Source organism: Anser cygnoides, chromosome 8 (assembly GCF_040182565.1).
Source record: "Anser cygnoides isolate HZ-2024a breed goose chromosome 8, Taihu_goose_T2T_genome, whole genome shotgun sequence".
Taxonomy (NCBI): domain Eukaryota; kingdom Metazoa; phylum Chordata; class Aves; order Anseriformes; family Anatidae; genus Anser; species Anser cygnoides.
The window spans coordinates 31979995-31999101 of record NC_089880.1 but is presented as its reverse complement, the minus strand read 5'-3'; the positions used below and the strand labels follow the sequence as shown (position 1 = coordinate 31999101).

Below are 19107 nucleotides of genomic sequence, written 5' to 3'. Positions count from 1 at the left end.
TTAAGCTGCACTGTGGGAAGTCAGAGGATTGCTCACTGGAGATCGTGGGCTGGTCATAGAGCAGAACCAGCAGAAACTGCTTGAATAATCTGGAAGCACATGCAATTTAAAAAGATGTTACTTAATCCGCGATCACCCAGCTTTTGAAAATGAGGATATTTTACTTGTCAGGCTAGAGTCATTCAGAGAACTCTCTGCTTGCACCCCGAGCCGTATGGATTCACTTTTAACACATCCACACGCTGTAACTCTGCGAACATTCGGAGTATGCTCTAAGTCACAAAACTACAAATCTTCAGACCTGCAGTAGCCGAAAACAGAGCTAAACTATTCATTGTGCTAATCATCTGTATTAATCTGCCCTAGCAAACCATTTCAGCTGTTCGGAGCTGTGACTCAGTGTGCTTTATGTTTACTAAACCGCACGTACAGCCTTTTAAAATAATCTGTTTAAAATCACAGATTAAGTCCCACGGGTAAAAGGGTGGGGAGGAAGAGGGAGATGTCAGTATCCTACAAACCAGCATCATTTGTTTTGACAGCTTCTAATATTCCGTATTAATAGTTTCACGTGCTGATCTCCACCATGCCTCTGAATCACCCTCAGGCCGGGGCCATCACACCCTGGTCACCTTTTAAAGATCTGTTTGGGACGCGGGGCAGAACTGGACCACATTTTGCCTGACAGACCCAGGGACACAGCGTTGGAATCACTACGTGGCTATCCAGAAGCAGAAACAGGTTCTGTATAGAAACAGCAGACAACAATTTGCGTTTCTTCTCACATCTGGCTCATTTTAGCCAGAAAAGTGACTAAACGTGGAGGTTTGAGTCCCGCGGGACTACTTTCCTCGAGCCTGAGGTCTCGGTGCTGACCTGAATCAGGCCCTCATGCTGGGGCTGAGCCGTCGGAAAGCTGCCCCGAAGGGCAGAGGGAGGATAAACTCCAACCCAGCACCGACAGGCAGGCCGGGAAGCGCAAGTGCTTGCCAAATCGCTACAGCCACTGCAGGCAAGAACGGCCTTCCCCTCTTGAATCATATTATTTAAGAGCCTCAAAATATATTTATCTAAGGCCCTCAAAATACACCTATGTAATCTCCTCAAATCAAATACAAGGAAATCAAAATGTCAGCTACACTAACGGCACCCTTATTAACTGTCTGAGTTAAAATATCAGATTAAATGGACGTGAAAATTGAAATGTCCCCCCACTGAAGGTCAAACACAGGTTGACCTACTGCAAATTATTCCAGTGGTTGCTGCTTAAGTTTTATGCTATGTGGCACCTTTCAGGATTTCTTACATTCAGCAGCACAGTAGAGGCACCTCATGTTAGCCTTGGCCAAGGTCTCAGCGCTGTAACTCACGCTACTTCTCTGAAGTAATTAATTCTGTGTCATAAGTTCAGTGAAATTCATACAATTTCTGCGAAACATCTGATTTTCAGCTGCCCGGGGCTTTCCATTTAAGGCAATTTGCAATAAAAGGCATTCTAGCGGCACACTAAATTGACCACATTTGGACGCGTTACAAACGCCGGCTCAGAACGAGCAGCTGCTGCTGAAAAATGTGGTGCGAGGAGCATCTCCTCTGCGTTCCAGTTCTGCGGTTCCTGATCTATAAAGTGCGATTAACGAAGTTTTGGCTTATACCTGGGTAGCGTGTTCCCGCTGAGCATAGATGGAAATATTTAAGAGTTTCACACGATACCGTTGAAACCCAGGAAGCTGCTGACAGTTGGTGACATTCTAGCAATAGGAATTTCGGGAAATACCCTGCCCAAAAAACTTGAATAAAGGAGAAGGCCCAACTAACGCGTCTGACTAGGATCTGGATGTGGCCCATGTCCCATAAAGAATTACTGCTAAAACAGCAGACACTCCGGTTAGACTGGAAACTTGGGTCTGGATTTCTCCTCTTCCAGAAGCAGCTTTGGGAAGAAGGGAAGGAAAGCCCTTCCCAAACGCCAAATGCTAGCAAAATCTGTGAATGACAACCTGCACACCCTTACTCGCTAGTGCATCCTCAGCTTGTGAGCGTTTATTTGGGCTTCTGCTAGCGGGATCGGCCCCGGGCCGTGCTCAGCCCATCGTCCGGGCTGTCCCAGACCAGCACGTGCTGCCGGTGCCGACCCGAGCGCGCCGTGCCCATCGCAGCAGTGCCGCCGCTGCCGGGCACCTCTCGCGCAGCTCGGAGCAGGAGCAGGAGGCCAGGCTGGCTCCTCTGCTTCTCGGAAGAGCACGCTGTTTTTTCAGAGAAGCCAACAATTGCTGTGGCTGTGTCCTGCTTTCATCGGCCTAATGCGCGGTATTTAAAGAAAAATACCTTGGTTGTAAAATGTGACCTTTTAGAATCATTTTGGTATTAAGTGCTACGCTTGTAAAGCCTCCCTGAACACATGCCTGCAGCACGAAGGGCCTAACTGGATTCAATTCATTTTAAGTGAAAACATTGGGGTATCTAGAATATGCCCTATGGCCTGGGATGCTGGATCCAAAGCAGCCTTGTTTAAAGGGCTGGAATCCAGAGTCCCCTGGGCACGATGCGAAAACGTCTGTTTGGTAGAGCTTTTGAAGAGCGTGGAGGTGTGATAGAGGAGTTTTCATATGCACAGACGTTCGGCTTCCTCTTGCAAAGCTATACTTATGACAGCAGGATATTTATACTAAAGTATCTATACCAGAAAGCACAGCTTTTTTAAAAAATAAATTAACTACATAAGTATTCAGTACTTAATAATGGCCACTGATCGTGGCTCCTAGTAAACAGCAAAAACCAAGTAACAGGCACCTAACCTTGGGTCAGACCCTACGCCCCTTATCGCTGATGAAAGGCTCTTTGCCTCTGGCCTTTGACAGGCCCAGTACTGAACGCAAAACCAAAAGACATTAATTATCAAACCAATGCATTGCCAGGTTTTGCAGGTTGTTTTTTTTTTCATTTTGAATTCCTAAAATGATTAAATTCCTGAACGCACGACAAAGTCAATCAGCGATACCTTTAGACACGAAAAGATATCCCACAGGGACGTGTTTAGATGCTTTTTAAAGTTCACTGCTTAAAAATGTAAATCTTTGCGAGCGTACATATTTTTCCAGTGAACTGAATTAACTTAAGAACCTAGCATGTTTTATTAATAACCATAAATAATTAACAGTTGTTTCCTTTCTGTCAAAAAAGTATCCCAATTATACAATACTTAAGGCTGTCATTCACAGACACTTCTCACGGAGAAAACAATATTACGCTAAAACGTTTCATTAACTATTGGCGTAACATTCTTTACCAGTTGCACAATGACATTATGCCCGTATTAATAGGCATAACACGCTTAGCTATACAAATCTTCTTCAGTCGATCAGGAAATGAAAAGATACCGGCAACAAACCCCCAGCATTTCTGGGTGACCTGAAGGCTGCAGGCAGTCGGGGGGGGTCATAGTTCGGTGCTGCCATGGGGGGACCCCCGAGTCCGAACCGCAGCTCGGAACGGAGGCACTGACGAGAGGGAAAAGCGCATCAGCAATCCCCTACTCCCCTTTTGAACCCTGCCTGGAATATATATCGATTTTAAAAGATCTTTTGTTTTTAATCTTTACAATTGTTATGCCGTCCTGTACAGTTAGCTCTGGTGGGCAAAGCGTTTACCCCGCTGAGGACACCAAAAACAAATCCAAATCCTGTCCGTCGAGGCCAGCGCTTTACCCTCTCGCGTCCCTACGAGCTAGAAACTGCTCCCACCAGGACTAATAAATACCAAACGCTCAGCGGGAGCGTTTGCCCGGCTACGGACCAAAAGCTTTGGCTGCTGACAATCACAAGACAAAGTCAGAAATACTTACTTTTTAAAACACAACAAAAAAGCGACTTACACTCGGAATCAGATCCCGCAGGAGGACACAGCTTTGAACATTGGGACTGTCCGAGGACAGGCTGCTGCCTCTGGGACTTGTGCGGTGCATTACCCTGGGAAAGTCTCGGCACAGATACTCCGATGCAGCCTCTCACACTCCCATTGCCAGCTGTGTCCGGGACACAATGCTGCAGCAGTGAGCTCAACCTCGGGGGAGGAAGGAGAAACTTATATATAGCTGCTGCGGGGATGAGCCATGGGTGCTTTCAGGAGCCCGTTTCAGCTCTCTCTGGCTGGAAAATGCTGATGACATGGAAGCTGAAGGGGCTCGAAGCAGTGGGACAATGAAGAACCCTATTCATCACTAAGGCATGCACAAACTGTGTCCCGCAACCTAAAAAAATAACTCCGCCTGCCAGCAGCTTGATTTGGGTGCTTTTGTTTGTTTTGGTTTGTGTTTTTTTTTTTTCACAGTCCAAGTACATATTTCTCAAACTCATATGGAACTGATTCAGTGCATTGAAGGCTGCGATGTCAAAATCGCACCCACAACAGCTATTATCATTCTGTGCAGAAAACAAAAGAAACACAGATTTTATCAACTCCGATATTAGCGATGGCAAAGCCTTATTGTCTTCACGGAGGCCTTAAGCAATCCCGCCCGAATGGGAGCTGAGGAAAGCAATGCAGGGCTTTCAGGGCTTGACCTGTGTTTAAAGAGCAGAGTGAACGTGGGGACACAATGAAAGCACGCCACTAGGAAGACCACCTCGTTGCCACCTTGGCTTCGCAGTTGGCTGGATCATTCACAAAGAAATCAGCCAGCAGCCCTTTTAATAACCTATGACTGTTTTAATGGGTTTACGCTACACAGCAGAGTGTGGGATCACCAGTGAGATGACCAAAAACCAGTGTTTCAGCTCCTAAACCGACTCTGCAGTCGACCACAACGTACCTGCCGACCTCGCCAAGGGAAGGGCACTCCCTCCACCTGTGTGAGGCTGCCCCCTGCGCATGTCCTCAGCTTCCCAGCTCACCGCCCCGCCGGAGCCCCTGTCCGACGGCCGGGGCCATTCCCGACACAGGGCCAGGAGCAGCAGAGGTGGCACAGGGATGCAGGTGCCCCAGCAGGGCCAGGAGCAGAGAGCCCAGCCCGCGGAGCCCAGAGCAGCGCAGGACCGCGCGGGGAGTCCCGCTGGCACCCGCCGCCGCCCCGGGGCCGCCGGTGGCAGCTGGGCCCCGGGGAGTGACAGGCTCCTGATGGCAGCAGCACGTGTAGCATCTTCATGTGACATCCACAGGTGGGGCGGAGGGGAAAACAGTTTTCATCTGTTGCTATGGAGCCGCGATTAGCTTGTATGTCTTCAGAGCCTGCCGAGGAGAAACGACGGCTATTTTCTTATATAGATGTCATGAAATCAACCCTTGCAGAATTTCTGGAGTCAAAGGCTAAGCAGGTTTGCCCGAATACCTTCTGTTACTTGATATACGAATAAATCTAGCCGGGAGACCTAAAACGGGTGTCGTTTTTCAGCTGGAGTTGATCACAAAAAATTACTCTTTAGCCTCATTTGGAGTTTACGTGCACAGTAACGTAACGACAGCGCGCTAAATAAAACGCAGCCATTATCTTTGCAGAAAACGAGCCTCAGAAAATTAAGGAAAAAAAAAAAAAAACAAAAACTGGTAGTATTGCAACGCACGGTGATTTCAGAATCAACTTTTCCCCTATTCTCTCCAATTGCTAAAAGAAAACCTGATGTTCTTCTTTTAAAATGTGTCTGCCTCTAGGTCTTTGGCACAGGTTTGCTGATGGGAGGGCCGGCAATCTATTTAATGACTGCATTGACGTCAATAGCATAACTGAAATACTTACTAAGATGCATGAGTCCAACTTTCAGGGGGTGTGTGTTCGCAGGCAGGAGCAACACACGAAACGGACTCGCCGTGGGAATGAACTGCCCCCGCCGAGCGGGGATCGGCCCCCGGATGTCAGCGGGCCTTTTCCTGCAGGTAGCTCTTACGGCTCGCTCCGAAACACGCTTTTGATTTCCCCCGGCAGCACGAATCACCTCTTTGTTCAACGGCCTTAATTTTACGCAGTCGCGTCACTCAGCTGCTATCTATCTGATTTCTTCGGCAGTTTTGCTAGTTTCTAAATCATCTGCATCACTACAGGACCGCAGCCCTTAGCAGCAACATTTGCGGGCAGCAGCATTTGCAGATAAGCGCGCAGCCCCACTGCTTTACGGTGCGCAATCAGTTACTTTTGGCTCGGCTATCTGGTGGCATGCGGCTCCCCTCGCACACTCTTTGAAAGCCTAAAACACGGCATCGACTTGCACAAGCTGCCTCAAAATCTAAAGTCCAGATCTTGCAGTCCTCAGCCAAACTCACGGCAGAGCAAACCACGAGAACAGAATTTCAGGATGAATCATCTATTTTGTAGATGCCCAGAGCCATTGTCCGCACGCCGAGCAGAGGAAGTCTGGTGCAAGAGCACCAGCTCCGTGCTAATTACACGGGATTTATAGATATTTGTAACTTTGATGCACAGGGCTTCTTAACTCCTACAGAAAGTTGGGGCTCTCATTAGCACGAGCACCAGCTTTATCCAGTCTTTTGTTTATGCTTTATACAAATGTTCGTGCACGAGTCTGTGTACGTCTTACACCCACATAAAAAATGAAAGAGTACGAGTTTTGAGTTCGTGTAAAGGCATGTGAGAAGTGCAGACAAACGTGCGGATGAGCAGGGAAGCAGAGACTGAGGCACAAGCAAGAAAAATACCAATCTTTCACTCCCACCCCCAGAGAGGAATTTTAACAAAGCTTTAATCCCATGAGCCCTGAAAAGCCTGTGTGTGACATATCCCAAAGCGCTACACCCCCCGAAGCCTCGGGTTGCAAAGCCAATCAGCTATATTATATTGCTAGGTATATAATTAATTGTGAGGACATACTGTAATTATTCAGTGTTGAAAGTATCCGAGGGGCACTTGGCTGCCTGCTCCTGGGAGAAGTTTCTGCAACCCCCCCAGGGCTGCAGGGAGCACACCGTGCGAGGGGACCCGTGGGCAGCACTGCAGTGCCCCGGCCTCCCGAGAGAAATGCTGGGGGGAAATGAGCCGTGCTGGGGGAAAATGACCCATGCTGGGGGGAAATGACCTGTGCTGTGTGCTGGGCACCGATCTGCCAGCAGAGCTGGGCCGCCTCTCCCAGCCCCTTGGGAATCCAGCGGCGGCTTCTCGCTCCCCGTGGCATCCCCACCGGTGCGGCGCTTCCTCTGCGGCCCGGGATTCATCAGGGCAGCAGCGCCCGCCAGGAACGAGGGGCCTTTTACACACACACACGGGAAATGAGGGGCTTTTACGGTGAAGGTGGAGGTGGAGGTGATGCCCTGAAGAGCCTGGGCTGCTTCGGGCAAGCACGAAGCCAGGCATGAAAGCAGGCCCACAGCCACCACCGCGCGGTGACGCTGAGGCCTTGGTACTGGGATTAAGCAAACAGCACGGATCCCGCGCTGCTAAACGGGACAGCATGAAAAAGTACTGGGAAAAACACAAAGGAAACGAAACTGTATGAAAAAGTACTGGAAAAAAACGCAAAGGAAACGAAACAGACGGAGAAAAGATTGTACTAAAGCGGGTGGGAGAACGAGAGGCTTGTGCTGAATGTGGCTGCCAGTGAAAGATGATTTAGTTTGGAGGGAATCAGGATCAGCAACGAAAATAAATATGGAGGAAGGAACAGAACTGAGCAGGAACTGCCAGACTTGTTGCTGGTTACAGGCTTTCTTGGCTGAGTTAACTGGGCAGGAGCTGAACCTTTCGCTGCTACCAGGGGCGGAGGGAGCTGAATCGCGGAGAGCAGGCACGGAGGGATGCACTGAGACCGAGGCAGCGCAGAGGTCAAAGAAAGGAGCTGTGGCAGAGGCCACATTAAAAAAAAAAAAAAAAAGGAATATATGAGAAGGAAGCATCACAGACACGTGCATGACAATGGTTTTATACCTTTTGTTTCAGTAACACCGAAAAAGGTAGCAGGCTGGCAGCTGTTCACAACCCTGGCACTGCACGACGGCACTGCGCAGTGCCACGGACTGCTCAGGAACCTCACGGCCTTGCCAATCCCCATTATCCTCCCCAGCTGTGAAGTACATGAGCTAATTAAGGATTTATGGACTTTTTGCTACAGCTTCATATTTCCATGTTATGGCTTCTTAGTTAATTCATAAAAGCAATTTTGTTTGTTCCTGTGATCTGCGGTTATAACAAAATAACAGGAAAAATCTGCCAGATTTACTTAAGCTGATACCAAGGACAAAACACAGGATGTCCAATGCATATTCCTCTTCCTTTTATGGCTGTGGTTGTAAGGTTAAGAAAGCTCTGAAATCTACACTGACATCAGTATCGGCTTTGAAAGCCCTCTGTCCCATGAAAAACCTGACCAGAATTTTTCATGGTTTCGAGAAAATGAAAGCAAAAAGAAGAGGAATTTCATAATTTCGACACAGCTCATTCATTTCGCCATGGGCCTGGGTCCTGAGTGATGCAACTCCTCGGGAGCACACGAGCAGTGGGTTTGGCTCCTCTCTGTTTCAAACAACTGACAAATCCCGTAATATTCTGCTGGAGTAAACAGCTGGCGCGAATTACTTCCAGTGCAAACGCTGAATGCAATTTGTCTCCCTCCAGGGTAATTTTATTAATGTATGCCAGTTCGCTTTAAACCCCGAGTTCTGTACTTTTCATAACAGGATATAAATCACTCCGCTAATGACAAATAAAAGGAGACATATACGAGGTGCTCATACTGATGTCAATTGATTGTGGTAGATCTATGAATCAATGTGTGACATGGGAGAGCTAAAATAAAATACCGAGCTTTGCCGGCTAACCCGTCTGGAGAACATAAACACATTTCATCTCGAAACACATTCTTTTATCTAGAAGGATGTAACACAGCCTAGTCCCAATCCAAACATTACTGTTTCCTTCTCCAAAGCTTATGGGAAAAACACTCGGCACCCTTTCAGACACAGGAGCCACCGGCACAAAAGTGGAAGTGTTCTGATAGGGAAATCTCTCCCTCCTTTCCTAATTTCCAAATCAGAAGCCATCTAGGGGAAAAGAAAAAAACTGCACGCACCGAAAAAAAAAATATCCCCTACAGATCTTTGCTCTTTCTGCGTTTAAATGGAAACTTCCTTAGAAGGCACATGGCCTTCACTGCTTTCTGCTTTCTCAGCTGGCCTCACCTGAGAGCCACACGAAGCGCGTCCCCTGTCAGCTACAAGCCTCGTAGCCGCCTGGCAGCGAGCGTGGCAGCTTCACCAGGCTGCTTTTCAGAGCTTTCCTGCCTCTTCTTCCACAGCCCGTTTGTATTAAATAAAAATCTGCATATGGAAAAGGCATCCAGCGTGGCTCACTTCCACCACTGGACATTTTCTTTTTTCACACCTCAGGTTAAGACGTTAATGCAGTTTATTTAGACATACCTGTCCACAGAGCACTGAAACATTGAAAATCGTGAGTCAGGATCACAAGGGCTTGGTTAAAAATGCTAAAAGTTGGATTCTTGTCAGTTGCTTTCTCTTTCTGAGCTTTCCAGAGTAACAAAAAAACTTTCCCGACAAGTGCCAGACCCTTCAGTCAAAAAGGGAGCTGAAATTTTCACCTATTCCCAGTGTTAGAAGCTTGGGCTAGCTAGAAAGTATCAAGTACCGCTCATGTTGCAAATACTGTAATACACTGTAATGTCCTCATAAATGTAGAAAAATGTCCACAAAGTGTTAAAAAGCAGAAAGCTATTGTTTCCACAGAAAGTGCTAAGAAAATTAATCAAAAAATTCCTGGAAGGGAATTATCTCCCTGTTATCAGATTCTGTAGCCTATATAAACAGATCTATGCAAAGGTTATGAAATTTTCCATGAATTCTTTTACCTAGGCCACAGAAGCAAAGTCTTGCTAAAACAAATCTTGAAATAAAGTGACGAGTTGCATTCCTGCTAGCCCCGACTCGATGCTGCTCACAAGACAGTGCGTGAAGGAGAAGGAGCTGAAGCTCGTGTTGTCCTGTTCTCTTTCTGCATCTGAGATTTCCACATTCCAGTAACTATTTTTGAGGAATCTAACCCGGAAGTCTCCTGGGCTGTACGTGTCCCCAGACAGTAAATAACACACAGCATGAGAGGAAATGATAGTTATCCAGGCTTCACACGCTGTAATAATTAAATTTTACTAGTCCCTCCTAGCACTGAATTATAAGAAAGGCTGAGATTAAACCCTACACGAGCACTCCTCCAAATCTCATCTGCGTCTCTGTGGGAGTAACATCTAAACTAGCGTCAGTAGGACCAGCTCTGATCTTGAGAGGGGTCCCACAAGCACTCAGGACCACGAGCTGCACACAGTGCACTGCTCGGGGCCCTCTGCCCAGAGCCTCTGCTCAGTGTTGTTCACCTCCCTGGCTGAAGCTGAACCTGGGCGTTTGCTGCGGTGCCTGACCTGACACAGGGACGAGGACAAGGTGACGGAGGGCCGCAGCCCGCAGAAGGGGAACAGGCAGGGAAGACGATGCGATCAGCCTCACTTACTGACTGCTGCTCTCGGTCGGTTGCTAAATGCAGATTTCAAAAGAGCGCAAACAAACAACGTAACAAAAAAAAAAAAAAAAGCCATTCTAGGGCAGCCTAATAAAAGCGGAGGAAGTTTCACCTGAGAAAGGTTTTTGAGATTGCAATTTTTACATAGAGCACATGCAAACAACTGAAATAAACAGGATAAGAAATACAGCTGTGTCTGAGCCTGTTCGAGGCTTGTAGGCTGGTGCTTGTCCAGGCCTGTGCAGCACAGGGACTCAGAAGAGCAGCAGTCACTGTGGCCATGACTATCAAACCAAAATCATGTTCGTCTTTTATGCTAACACGCAAGGATAAACACAAACCCCAAACTATTACAATAACAATAATCTGGCCCTGATGGTTCTCCCGTATTGGTTTTGCACGAGTAAACCAGAAGCAGCACTGGAAGCCCAGAACTGCGCTGGGCTGGGGGAGCAGAGAAGCAGCCCTTAGTGAAATGATGTGCAATCCCTTCCTCTTCACTTGGCCTTGATTATCAAAGTCACACACGTACCTTGTAGGTTAACTCTGGAGACAGGTGGCTGGCTCGTTGCAGGAGATCTCCTAAAAGGGATAAAGAAGACTCTATAAATAGGTATTACTTTAACTCTTCAAGTACTGCTACCATCCATTCCCATAGCTAGAAATCCTTTTCCATGTTAAAAAAGAACCCAAAACTCTTTCAAATGACTTGGCAGTTAATGAGCAATATCAATATATCTGTTAGAAAAACCCAAACGTGCCCTGTCCCCCGGCTAAGCACACACACATGCTAGAAAGAGCGTACATCCGAAAAGATGTGCCATCATCCCACGCTGCCTTGGCAGCTTCATGGTCAAAACACGCCCAGAGGTCAGCAAGGGCCAGTTTCTGTGATTGAAGGGCTCGCTGGGTCCAGAATCAAGGCCAAAAGACAACGAAGTCTGGACAGGACCCTGAAGTAATGTCAACTGTTATACCAGTGTGCAGGTATAAGGCTTTAAACCCCAGAGTTAACAGCCTGAATTGCACCTGGAAACAAATAAGGAGACACTGCAGTCACTAGCACAAGCTCTGAAACAAAGCTGAATGACATTTCTTGACTAGGAGCAACAATTTCATCAGGAAACTCTGGATTTCAGAAGGATCAAGAGCTATCTGAAAAATCGGCTCAAGTTTAGCAAGCAGGTTTGACTGGAAAAATGATGCAGTATTTCTCCAAATGTCAGATGATTTCATTGTGACATTTGCCAAATAAAACGGTTGATTTTTCACATTGAAACCATAATTTACTTTAAAAAAACAGACTTCTTTTTTAAAGGAGTTAAAAGGAGTTAACACAAAAATAAAAATACTTCATTTGGGATTGAACGTGGTATTTCAGGCTGACCAAAAGTGAAACTTGGCGCTTTTCTTCCCAAAGAAGTTTCTGATATGTTTTAACTGAAGCCGGATTTCCCCCTGCTCTCTCTTAGACAACCTCCTAACCCCAATTTTTTGAGTCAGCCACTGAACCGAAACATCCATTATTTGCCAGCTCTCCTTTGAAGCTAAAATCAAAGCAAGCGAGCAGCTCAATTCTGCTGCACTTGTAGCTCCAGGGGGTTCTTCAGAAGTGCTCCAGGAGGGCCTCGCTAGCCAGGTAAGATCTGTGTTACAGTAAGGCAGCGAGGGTCCTGCTCCAAAACCTTGGTCCTGGCTTCCCAACCTACCAGCAGGGCGAGGGCGAGCAGGGCTGCAGCGAGCGGCGGCTCGGCGGCCGCAGCACTCGCCTTTTGGGTGGGATGGCAAAGGCTCGGCTTTTCTGGAGGGAACCGTGGGCCACAGATTCTTCGAAGGGCTCAGCCCAGCACGTTGGATGCTGACTTCTCTAAAAGCTTGCCCCAACCTGCCCGTGCTGAGCCTTTGAAAATCCAAATCTTGAAATCTTTCGAAAACAGAAACTCCTCGGCGGGGACACCACGCTGCGGCTGCGGCGCTTCCAGCGTCTGGAGAGCAGCGCTCCACGTACCTCCACCACCGCGCCGAGGTGCACAGACGTGCCTTCGGGGGGCAGGGAGGGGTGAACTCATTCTCGGAAGGGTATTCCCCGTGTCAGAGCCTGAACAGGGAACGGCACCGCACCCAGCACCCTCGAGTTACGTCCGGCCGGGCCCATCCTGGTTTGCACAGCAGGCAGGGAGCGGGCAGCGGAGCCCCGGAGATCTGCGTTTCAATGCCACTGCCCCTTCTGGGTCACCACGTGCACGTGGCTCCCGCCTCCCACTCCTTCTTCCTTGCCGATGGGCATCTCAGGGAGCCAGCACCGGATGCTTTCTGACCGTGTCCTCGGCCGCATCTGCCAAACTCAGGCACTCTGAAACCATTAATCACGCTCTCCTCTTTTCCAGGCAGGAAATTGTCTTAAAAACCCCGATGTTAAAGTCCAAAAAAATAAAGAGTTCTTGTTTTTCATTGTTGGTTGTTTTTTTTTTTCCCTCAGTCCTTAAGATTCATATTTTCCAGCATTTCTGTAAATAAGTGGGACAGCATCCTCTCTCTCTTTCTTGGGACAGTGGGGGTGAAGGAGGAGGAAAAAAGAGGGATGAGGAAGGGTTAAAGAAAAGCTGAGATTCTCATGATCCCCAGAGCAGAAGTTTAAGAAAAATACCACATATCATGAGACATATGATAAAATCATGAGTTGGCAGCGCGGCTGTAACCCAGCAGAGTTGTTTGGAAACTGTGCGGGAAGCTCCGCAGCGCCTGGAAGCACATTCCACCACGGACTTGGATGTTTGGCACATAATGGCTTAAACATTTAATGACTTTTACTTTGGCTGGGCAAATGACTTTATACCTCAATCAAATCTGGGAATGTTTTCAAAAGGACACGGCGAGATGCCTCTGTGTCCTACAGGTTACGCCCTCGCTTCCTTCCGGCCCCGTCCAATTTCAGATTCCTCATTAGGAACGAAATGCTTCAACTATTCAAAAAAGCAAAGCGGAAAAACAAAAAAAAAACGGATCTATTTTTTCAGCCATCTGTTTTTCTATTAACCTCCATCTTGGAATGCGGCGCTTCATTTCCGATCAAAACTCGCCAACTGCAATCAATGGGAGGAAAACCTCACGCCCAAACGAAACGCCGGGCCGCGCGTGGAGCGCAGGACGGTGCCGGCAGACACAAAGCGGCGGTGGTGGCTGCCGGTACCGGGGCGGTGTGCGAGGTGCCACGAGGGGCTTGGAGCAGGCGGTGCCACCAGCCTCAGAGACAGCCTCAGAGACCTGACACCTGCAGGGACGAGGGATGGTGGTTTGGGGCACAACGGCTCTCCGGGGACAAAGCCGGGCAGAAAACGGTGATGACCAGCGCACTGTAAATGGCCAAGGGGAAACGAGGGTTGTGGATGAAGGAGCTTGTTTCTCCTGTTTCAGGGTTTCTCCTGTTCAGTGTGAAAGCAGCCGTTAAGTTCGGTCCTGTTCGGTGTCACTGCTGCTAGGGGACACCGCGGGGACGTGACGGTGGCATGGGCAGGGTGGACAGAGCCTCTCCTCCCAGTGCCCGTGCTCCTCGTGAACACCTGCGGTAGCACAGGCCGGCACCCCGGGTTGAGCTGGACGGCCAAGGAAGCCCAAAAGGGGGCGGATTTGTGCTCGGGGGCACGGCACGGCGCCCACGGCCCCTCGCAGCCCCTCACACCCGCGTCGCGCGGCCTCCCCCGGCCGGCCCCGGACTCCCGGCCCAGCCCCTGCCGCCGGGCGCCCTCAGGCGGGCGGAGAGGGACCAGCGGCGGCCCCGGCCCCGCTCGGGGAGGAGAAGCCTCGCCTTACTTGTTGGCCGTCCCGTGCAGGTTGGTCAGCAGCGTGAAGTTGTTCCTCACGCTCCGCAAGCTCGCCAGCACCTAGGGCGAGCAGAAGCAGGCGTCAGCGCTTCTCCGACCCAACGCGTCCCCAGCCGGCGCGAGGCAGCGGGCTCCCGACTCACCTGGGCGAAAGGTGTGACGATCAGGTCATCGCCGTGCCTGCGGGGGAAACAAGAACACGGCTGCGTCAGCTCGGACAGCACGCTGCGTGGACGGGGACCCTGTGCCGGACCCGTTTACCAGAGCGGGGCACTGATGCACGCCGCCGGAGCACGGGCTCGTACCCAACCCCGGCCCCGAGCACTCTTGACAGATCTGTACCCCAAGCAACGCTCCAGTCACCCCAAGGAGCATATCACAGGTGTCCCTGCACCCAGAACACAGCCTTCAGCCCGCGCAGCCTTTCTGCGTGTGACACCACACGAAACCGCGGGCGCTGGGAAGGCCTCGGCTCGCCGGGCACGTCCAGGGCCGACAAGCTGGAACAATCGCTCGGGTTGGTAACGCGGGGCAATAAAAGCCAGGAAATTCAAAGCGAAGGCAGCACACTCACACCGTGGTGGAAAAACCCGCCACGGTCTGGGTAAAGGTCGGCTTTGAATTTCCTGGCTTTTGTTGATTTGTGTCACAGTCTTTAATGTTATTCAAACACTGGGTTTCGCCTGGCCATTTTCATCATGGAAGATGTGAGCACAAGTTCTGAGAAAAATACATCACGACCGTCATTATCAATAGGAAGGATTTTGCTGGCAAGAGTGCACAAAGCACTTGTGTCTGTGCGATAAATCCCGTACAAAGGGATCTATTTTTCCCAAACTGAGCGCAGAGTGGGCCGAGCTCCTGCTGTGCGGGGCTGACCTGACCGCGGCTGGAAAGCAGGGAGAGGAGGCGCGCTGGCTGCACGGAGGGATGCTCTCTTCCAGGGGAACTCATAATGGATCCTGCTGCTATCTAGATTCCTACTTCATGGCAAAACCTGTAGGGCCTTCTTAACAGCCAAGCTTTTTTATGAGCACTTTTTTATAGCTTAATGGTCACTTTAAAACTTTAAACTGCCTTTTAAAATAAAGGGCTGCAAATCCAGGACATTCGTTTAAGCTTTGTGCTTTGAGTTATATTGATCCTCTCAAGCCAACCATCTGGCTCGGCTTTCTGCTTTATTTTTCACTCGGTTCTAACAAACAACTCATGACAGAAAAACGGGATGGAGAAGAGGAATACTGTAAATATGCGTACGGTCATATTTCTGTTTTTCAGGCTAATGGCGTGCGGTGATGTTAACCAGGCACTGAGAACGCACGGTGAGAGCGTAACGGAGAAAAACAAGTGCAGAAGGGCACATGCAAACATTCCCTTTTAGTTCCCAACACGGCTTTGAAAGCTCTTCTACCAGATTGTGGAGAAAAGGGGAGCATTTGAAGGGTGCGATGGGGAAAAGGAAGTCGTGCCTTGGCAGGCTGTGCGAGCACCTGTCTCGGGTGCTTGGGCTGTGAAATGTGAGAGCCACCCATAGGCGCCTCTTAATGGTGTGCTGGGGACTACGGGAGGACACTCAGAGCTCCCAGCCGCAGTTGCTGTGAAACACGACGAGAGCCGAGTTTGTGCTTACTGTTCGCTCGGGAGAGAGGAGTTCCTGGACATCGTCTTTGGTGACAAGTCGTAGTCGCTGTCTGAGCGGTAGAGGAAGGACTCCCTGCGCTGGCTGTGCCCCGGGAAGGCGGTGTGCAGCACCAGCCCCGAGGAGGAGCTGGCCTGCGGGTCCAGCGGGCTGCGACCTGGGGACGGGCCATTTTCCACATCGAAGCTGCAAACAAAGCACAGATCGTGTCACACGTGCCTACCAAAAGCCATTTTTTGTCACGTTCTTCCGGGTGCAGCACATCGATGCCACTTGCGCCGTCCCTCGCGCAGTGCAGAAGACGCGGTGCTGCATTCACTGCAGCCTCCCGCCGACGTATTTCTATTGCGTGCAAGCAGGGCTCTGCGTTAAGATCCACCATTTACCCTCAAGGCTTCTCCCCTGCGTTCACCTGCTCTGTCCCCTGCACATGCTCTCAGCCTGCAGCAGCTGAGCACCAGTGCCAGGCTCTGCAGCTCGCCCCACGGTTGCACAGTGCGCACGAGGCGGCTGTGCCAAATCTCACCCCAGTCCTTGCAAACCTCACGGGGACTAAAGGCACTGCACTGTACAACCGCACGCTGGCAGCACCACGCCGTCCTCGTCCAGGTTTGGAGCAAGGTTTTGAAATCCTGCAAGAGCTGCGAGGATGGGGCACCCGCGTCTGAAGCCGCTGGCCTCCCGTTTCAGCCACATTTCACATCTTAGCCATCCTGAGAAATTACTTCAGCGAATTTCAAACAGCTGGGCTGCAAAAGGGAGGTTTGAAAGAGAAAACCCGAGCCCTCTGTCACCGTTTCCATTCTACACCCACTTCCTGATGCTTTCATAACTTGGCCGTTGCGGCCCGGGGCTGAAGTCAGGCTGGCCGCCCCAGCAGCGACGCCCCTCGTACAGCCCACCGAGCGGGTCGCCCCCGCTCCCCCCTGCCTGATGCACTCCCCAGATGTGCGACCAGGTCCCGGCCACGCCACATGAGCGACGGGTTGGGAAGTTGTTCCAGTTGGGAAGCCCGAGGCTCCATCCTGCAGAAGGAGCCGAGCCCTCACGCTCCCCTTTCCCTACTCCCATTCCTCCTCTCCCAGTTTCGTGCTGCTGGCGACCCTGCTCATCCCATTGAGCCAAAAGTTCCTGGTTCAATTAATTTATTTTCTTTTACTTTTTTTTTTTCTGCTCTTTTACCAACGACTGCTTGAGTACACTTTATTTCTGCCCACAAAATAATTAACAGAAGAAACCCAGCGCTGTAACTATGATGTCTACAAACTGCTACCAGCTGATAATTAATCCATACCTACTCAGAAAATTAATTCTGATTACTCAAAACATTTTATCACAAATGCCCTCTATCATGAACATTAAGCTTACAAACACAAATGGAAATACAGCATCAAGGCAAACCTGAGCATTTCGCTGGGCACAGCGCTTCTGGTGGTTTGCTGTTGTACCTGCCACTTGCTGACAGGCATCAGCAAACACTTTGGGAGGAAAAGGTAAAATGCAAGCTTTAAAAAGTGTAGAAGTGAAGGGAGGGAGGCAGAGGGCAAGGCTGGCAAAAGGGTTTTTGCAAAGACTACACAGCAGTAATAGAGCACGTGCAGTGGATGGAGGGGATCCACCTAAAATCTGGCTTTGTATGGCTTCTCTGTCTCGAGGGGGGTGGGAGATGTTCAAACCCCTTCCTCTCCCTCCCCTCCCCTCCCCTATCCCTCTTTCAGCACGAAGGAAGTTCTCTGCCGGCCTAAGCCTATCGGGCACAGGAACTCCCACCCAAGCCCTGCGGGATTTTCAGTGCCTTCGGAGGGAGTTCCGTAGCCCGAGGCGAAGGAGCCCCAGTGCCCCGTGACCTGGGTCAGAAGCAGGGACGTTGGACCTTGGCCAACACAGAGCTCCCCAGGAAGCAGCCTTCCTGCCCCGTGCAAGTCTTCCAGATTTCTGCAGCATCTGTGGTCTCTCAAGACCAAGCGCTGCCACCCCTTCCCCTTCCTTGGGCCTGATCCCATGCTTGGCCAACCACGTCCTCAGCCACCGAGTTAACACAGGATCCCCCTCCCAGAAGCGACAGCTAGTCAGGATTTTGTAGTTATCCCCTCAGAGGGTGGGCACTGCCCCTTTTGGTCCTATTTTGCACGTGAACGAGCACCGCAGACGTGGCACGGCTGGGTGGGCAAGGTGCTCAGCGGGGTGGCCAGGCCTCTCTCCTCCATCCCTCTGCGCTTTTTAGGAAAAAGAATGAGGATAAAGTGAAGAGCGAGGAGGGAGGCAGCAGGTGGCAGGAGTTAGCTGCGGCTCGCTCCCCGAGCAGCCGGCGGCACTGGCTGGAGACCTGTGGAAGGATTTTATGGCACGGAGGGCGAACGGAGGAAATACGCAACAACACGCCGGCAGGAATCACGCACAGCCGTGGGACACAGCTAGCCTCCGTGCACCGTTCCGGAAAACAAAGAAAATGAACTAAGACAAGCCCCCAGTGCCCAAATCCTGCAGTCTGGCAGCAACGACTACGATTTCTCTACATTAAAAACCGCCGCAGACCTTTGCCATAGGGGAAAAACCCGACCAGGGCCTTGACCCCTTCGCCTTCCAGCTGTCTTTGCCAGCGTGTGCGGCCGAGGACAGGTCCCCAGCGCCCTCTCCAGCACAACCAGCAGCTCCAAGCCCTTTTTTCTGCCTCCCCCAGCGGGGGCTGGCGCACAACTTCCCAGTGGGGTGGCACAAGGAAGAGGCGGCATCCCAAACGTGCTCCCTCTGGGAGCCCCGGTGTGTGGGGAGCTCTGGGTTAAGGCTGGGACACAGAAATGGCTCCGTGTGGTTCGGAGGCATTTGAATAGAGACTGCAAGCCAAATGGCTACCGTGAGAGCCACGCAGCCTCGCGCTTTGCTTCTAAATCTGTAACATAAAACACAAGGACAGACGCATTTCAGACTGCGGAGCCAGGCAGGCAGGGCTGTGTGGGCTTTGCTCGTACGAGGAATTTACACGTTTCCCCGGGACGACAGCACCGACTCTCCCCGAGCTCCCCATCTGCTCCGCTCTCCCGGGCTCACCCCTGAGGCACGAGCCCCGAGCCTCTGGATACAGCCCCACCTTCACCACGGCACCGAATGGATTTCCAAAACTCGGCATTTCGGGACGTTTGGGCAGAATTTGCTAATTACAAAGATCCTCTCGCAACCGTTAC

General features: G+C 50.5%; 1 protein-coding gene across 7 annotated transcripts in view; it reads right to left on the bottom strand.

The window, feature by feature from the left end:
- The window catches only part of PDE4B (phosphodiesterase 4B), a 192026-nt gene that overhangs the window by 43685 nt on the left and 129234 nt on the right, over positions 1 to 19107 (bottom strand). For 5 of the 7 annotated variants that reach the window (XM_067001866.1, XM_067001867.1, XM_048062154.2 and 2 more), the window contains 4 exons: positions 15917 to 16111; positions 14430 to 14466; positions 14276 to 14346; positions 10998 to 11047 (listed from right to left, as the gene is read on the bottom strand). In XM_067001866.1, coding sequence (XP_066857967.1) covers positions 10998 to 11047; positions 14276 to 14346; positions 14430 to 14466; positions 15917 to 16111 — 353 coding nt within the window. Of the gene's footprint in view, positions 1 to 3874; positions 4174 to 10997; positions 11048 to 14275; positions 14347 to 14429; positions 14467 to 15916; positions 16112 to 19107 lie in introns of those variants that run through there. The other 2 variants (XM_048062158.2, XM_048062157.2) reach the window with 2 other exon arrangements.